Source organism: Leucopleurus acutus (assembly GCF_964270905.1).
Source record: "Leucopleurus acutus genome assembly, chromosome: 21".
NCBI lineage: Eukaryota > Metazoa > Chordata > Mammalia > Artiodactyla > Delphinidae > Leucopleurus > Leucopleurus acutus.
The window spans coordinates 13,254,762-13,260,276 of NC_139163.1; the positions used below are offsets into that span (position 1 = coordinate 13,254,762).

At 56.2% G+C, this 5,515-nt stretch overlaps 1 protein-coding gene across 2 annotated transcripts; it reads left to right on the top strand.

Annotated features, from left to right (window-relative positions):
* Window positions 1-1,802: 1,802 nt before the first annotated feature.
* HELT (helt bHLH transcription factor) lies at window positions 1,803-3,677 on the top strand (the record flags this gene model as incomplete). 2 transcript variants are annotated; one of them, XM_082863741.1, is made up of 4 exons in its annotated part: window positions 1,803-1,829; window positions 2,268-2,372; window positions 2,647-2,743; window positions 3,178-3,677. In XM_082863741.1, 4 exons carry the CDS (start codon window positions 1,803-1,805, stop codon window positions 3,675-3,677), a joined length of 729 nt encoding a protein of 242 aa, XP_082719867.1. The 2 variants fall into 2 exon arrangements, with proteins under 2 accessions (XP_082719867.1, XP_082719868.1); XM_082863742.1 differs by having other exon boundaries at window positions 3,181-3,677.
* Window positions 3,678-5,515: the final 1,838 nt, after the last annotated feature.

The following is a 5,515-nucleotide window of genomic DNA, read 5'->3' on the forward strand; positions in this document are numbered from 1 at the left end:
GGCTGCTGGGCCCGGCTGCCCGCAGAGGCGCAGGCGGAGCAGAGCTCCCAGCCGCCGCCGCCCCCCTCCTGCCCCTCGCGCCAGCCCAGCAAATTTCCTCCCTCCTTTCGGTTCGTGCCTTCCCTCCCTCCTCCTCCCCCGATATATTCGCTCTCTAAAACCATAAAAAAGAGATCAACCTCCCTAACTTCACGGAGCCCTTTTCAGTGACAAATATTGATGCCCAAAGTGTCTGCGCTCTCCCGCCCCCAAACTTTAAGGCGCCCGCGAAAGGGAGACATAAAAAGTTAACAATGCTGTGAAAATATGTTTGCAGAAAATAGACAATCGTTGGATTAAACGTATTCAAGTATGAAATAATGCCTTTTTGTGTCAAAACTTGGGCGATGGGCGGGTACAAAAGTTCCCTGTGGCAGCTACTTGCTCCCTTTGTGAGCCGTGCGCTTTGGCGTCTCCACTTGGGCGCATTACTTAGAGCCCTCTAAGCGCGATTGTTTCTCCCTTTCTAATGACATTTACCGGATCAAAACATGCTGTTAATTCGATCAGAAGGCTTCACCCTCTCTGACAAAGCCACAATAATTTCTCCTGAAGTTTGTTAAATTGACCAAAATTAGGCAAATGAATAGGGGTCTGTAGGCGCCCCCTCTCGCAGGTGACGTCGCATAATGCTCGCCTGGGCCAGCTGCATTCCCCCTTTTCTTCTCAGCCCACTCTTCTCCGTGTTGCCCCCCAATCCTCCCACCACCCCCCTCACACACACACACACACACACACACACACACACACGCACACACACTCACACACACACGCCTGCCTGTCTTTCCTCCCCCACCCTCTGGCATTATTAAAATTTAGCCCAATGAAACTATTCATACTTTTCAATGGACATTTTCCTTATAGGATAATAGGCTACAAATTGAGCCTCTTCCCCCCGCGAAGAGAGAGCCCGAGGGGGGGAGAAAAGAAAGGCGGCGATGTGGTCAGGGAGTAGGGGGGAGCGTCGCGTGCCAAAGACCTGCGGGAGGGGCGAGGCGAGGCGGGAGCCTCTTGTGCCCGCCGCAGCCCCACACCTGCCGGGATGTCCGGACAAATAAAGCGGTGTAAACAAAAAGGGGGGAGATGGACGTGTCACCAAGTCGTGTGAGAAAAGCCTGGGAACAAACGGGGCGCCTCCGTCTCCAAGAGCTCTCCCTTGAACCCGGCGGAACAGCCTATTAAAGGCTTACTTAATTACTTTAATGACTCTGGACAGGCTTTAAAACGCACTCGGCGCTGAGACTGCGGGCTTGCTGGGATTTGTAAACAGGCAATCGTGTGAGACTCAGCGGTGGGACTAAAGGAGGCGACACTGTTTTGTGAGGGTCCTCGCCCCCCGGCGCCCGCGGCCGCTGCGCCCCTGCGCTCGCTCGTCCGCCGGCGCAGGTTTACCGCCTCCTTCCCGCCCCGGCTGTTGCCATGCTAATGTTATTCCCCCGCCGGTCACGTGTCCTTTGAAGGGCCACGTGGATTAACAAAGCTGATCTGCCCCCAGCTCGCCCCCCTCGGCTGCTAATTTTTTTTTCTTAACTTTAAAAAAAAAACTGATCTTGAATGCATGCATCCCCCAAACGCAGCTCCCCTAATCCTATGGAATAATTCAAGTCGTGAATACACTTGGAGCCCTGGATGACCGCTTTATAAGGCAGCCCCTGGTAGATGGGAGGCTGCAGTCTACCTGGGACACTCGAGGAGGCACACGAGGCGAAAAGTGGACGGGTGCCTCGCGCCACCGCCTCTCCCGAGGGCGCGTACTGACCAGAATGTCAGGAAAGCTCAAGGAACGCAAAGTGAGTCGGCTGAGCCCAGATGGCTCTTGCGCCAACAGGGTGGGGGCGTCTGACGCCCGCAGCACCACCTGGCTGGACCGACGGGCAGGGACATTATCACACGGGACTTCTCCTGGAGAGGAATCCTGAGTGGTTTGGGAAGGGGATGAGGATAGAGGGAGGGGACGCCTCAGTCAGGGAGGAGCCCACGCCTGGAGGCTGGTGGCCACGTCCCCACTGCCCTGGTGCTCAGCACGGCGGTGTGGCCCAGCGGACGCTGGAAAGGGAGCGCACCAACGCGGGTGTGAGAAGGCAGAGCTTATGTGACCCACTGTGGAGGGACAGGGGCCTGGGGGGAGTCCCTGGGCAGCGTTGAGGGCTGGGAGACAGCTGTGCCAGCCGTGCCTTTCACGACTCTCTGGGCAAAGCCATCCTAAACGTACAAACCTCTGTTCGCAGAGAACCCCCGTTTCCCACAAAGTGATAGAAAAGCGGAGGAGAGACCGGATTAACCGCTGTTTGAACGAGCTGGGCAAGACGGTGCCCATGGCCCTGGCGAAGCAGGTAACGTCGGCGGCCGAGAAAACGGTGCTGGCGCTGGGGATCCTCTGCCGCCACTCTCGGCAGTGATGCCGGGAGTCTGGAGCCTGAGAGGGCCTTGCACGTGTGGGCTCCCTTCCCGGGTGCCTGAGCGCTGAGTGAGCCCCGGGCGGCCCTCGCGCAGATCCACAGCAGCGACCCACTCGCTGGTCCTCTCCGGATAAAACCTTGCACCCAGCCTGCCCGGGTTGGCCGGCACCCGCTGGGCCGCTTCGAGGAGCCCTTCCTCCTTTTGCAGAGTTCCGGGAAGCTGGAGAAGGCGGAGATCCTCGAGATGACCGTTCAGTACCTGAGAGCTCTGCACTCCGCTGATTTTCCCCGGGGAAGGGAAAAAGGTGGGCGCGGGTTGCGCAAAGGGGAACCTGGACAGGGACCGTGCGCCACACGGAGACCTGGGGGCGGGAGTGGGAGTGAAGCGGCGCTCGCTAGAGGTCTCTCGCTCTCTGGATGCTGTCGGGGCGGGGGCGGGGGCGGGGTGGAGGTGGGAGCGGACTCCTGTGAAAGCTAGGGGGACTGGAGCACAGGTGTCTGGGGATACAGGTTCCGCGGTCTCCTCTCAGGTGGGGAGGGTGGGGTCAGACTCTTAAGGAAAAGGAAGTCGCTAGCTGGCGTTTTTCCAGTCTCCAGAGTAACAAGAGGAGAGGGCGGGCGTCCAACAGAAACTCCGGCCAGGAAACGTGATGGGAGGTGCTTGGCCCCCGCCTCGCGCTCCCGGTCGGAAAGGGCGCTCACAGTTTTTTTCTTTCTACGGTTTTTCTCGCCCTTCCAGCAGAACTGCTAGCGGAGTTTGCCAACTACTTCCACTACGGCTACCACGAGTGCATGAAGAACCTGGTGCATTACCTCACCACCGTCGAGAGGATGGAGACCAAGGACACCAAGTACGCGCGCATCCTCGCCTTCTTGCAGTCCAAGGCCCGCTTGGGCGCCGAGCCCGCCTTCCAGCCGCTGGGTTCGCTCCCGGAGCCGGATTTCTCTTTTCAGCTGCACCCACCGGGGCCCGAGTTCGCAGGCCATAGCCCTGGTGAGGCGTCCGTGTTCCCGCAGGGCGCGGCCCCGGGGTCCTTCCCCTGGCCACACGGCGCGGCCCGCAGCCCGGCGCTGCCCTACCTGCCCAGCGCGTCCGTGCCTCTTCCGAGCCCTGCGCAGCAGCACAGCCCCTTCCTGACGCCCGTGCAGAGCCTGGACCGGCATTACCTCAACCTGATCGGCCACGCCCACCCCAACGCCCTTAACCTGCACACGCCCCAGCACCCCGCGGTGCTCTGACGCCGACTCGCCCGCAGATTTCTTTGCGCTTCGGGCGCTGCCTGGGAGAAATACTGTATATTGTACAAGTGTAAATACAGTGCCAACAAAAGAGATGGGTGGGGGAAGGCCAAAAGCGAAAGAGTCTTCTGAAGGATCTCCCCCTTGGCAATAAACGTTTTCTGAAGGTACCAGAAAGATGGATTTCTTGTTACCTTCTGCTCTTCCAAAACCCACCCCCTCCGAGGTGTCTCGGGCGCAAGGCTGATAGGGGCCAAGGTGACGGCCCTCAATAGTCTGGGTGGGGAAGGGGGCGGGTCGCTGCGGTGTCTGAGGAGGCGGGGAGGCTAAGTGGAGGGGTCGCTTCCAGGCTGGATTCGCGTTTCCCCCGGGGCTCCAGACCCGCACGTGCCTCGGGCGCACCTTGGGCATTTGCCTGGGGGAAGGGCAGACTCGAGGAACAGGGCCCTCAGCTCTCAGAAAGTACAAATCGAAGGACCCTCCCCAAGCTGGCTTTGGCGGACTTTCGCCAGTTCCGACCTGGGCGCCCTTCCCTAACCCGGGACGAGGCCCCGGACACGCGCGCACCACATGCCCGCTGGTCTGGAGCGCGCCGAAACTCAGACCATCGGGATGCGTGACTAGGTTTACGGCCTCAACCTGTCTGGTAAAAAATATGTAGAGGAGGTAGCTTCCGAGTGTGGCTTAGAAACAACAGACGATGAAGTTTATCTTCGAATGACAACTACTCGTCGGCACCGAAGGGTTCGGGAAACTGGAGTTGCCTTTGGCGCACAAATCAGCTCAGCTTAGGGGCCGCTGGGCAACCTGGTGAGAGGCCGGCAGCGACCGGGTTGGGAGACGTGCTCCCCCGAAAGGATTGTTCCCTCTGCCCACACCCACATCCGGCCACTGGTGCGGCGTTGAGACGCTGGGTTCTTGGGCCTGCTGAGAAAGGCTTCTCCACCTTTTCCTGGGGGAGGGGGATTTTAACCTTCTCGCTCCACCCAGAACACAGGAACGTTTTGGGGTCTAGGGAAGACTTGGCTAGTGATCTGTAAGGGGCTTGTAGTTTTCAACGACAATTCGATCTGTCTTACCCACAAAACAGCAATACATTTAAAATAACAAGCTGAAATCAGGTTTTTCTAGGACCCAGAGAGCAAAATAAGCCTCACTGTTGTTCTATGTTAACTGGTAAAATGAACAAGGTAACCAACCCGTTAAAGTTGTCTTTGTGAGAATTTAAAATTTTTCCTTCATTGATTTTTTTTCTTTGTCTTTTCTTTCTGTTCCCGTTCCCTTTGATGCCCTTTAAATAACTCAAAATTAGGTAGCAGGTTTTCCTGTTTCCTGAGGCCATTTAGCTGAACTACAATTATTTGTCACCGCTCAGGTTAGCTGGAGTGCAATAAATTAACTTATTCCATTTCTGTGGACAGGGCTTAAGGGAGCTCTGACCTAGACTGTTTACTGAGGTCATGGAGGAAGATGGCCTACAATTTATAAACCCTCAAACTTGATTACAGAGACAGGACCAAAAATACCACACACACACACACACACACACACACACACAGCCACTTCATTATGTTGTCCATAAAGTGAAACTTAAATCTTAAATGTGTATGTTTTGGGGGCAGGGAGAATCTATAAACTTTAGAAAAAGTCTTTCAAGTAAAGGGTTCTTGCCCTTACACGCACTATATATCACTACAATACTTATCTATAAAATGTGAGATGCAAACAAGTATCTCCTCCCTTATGAAATGATATAGTTGGAGCATGAAAGTCAGTGTAAAGTCAGGAGGCCACTGGGTAACAAATATATATTGAGCAATATGGGATGAAAACAAATT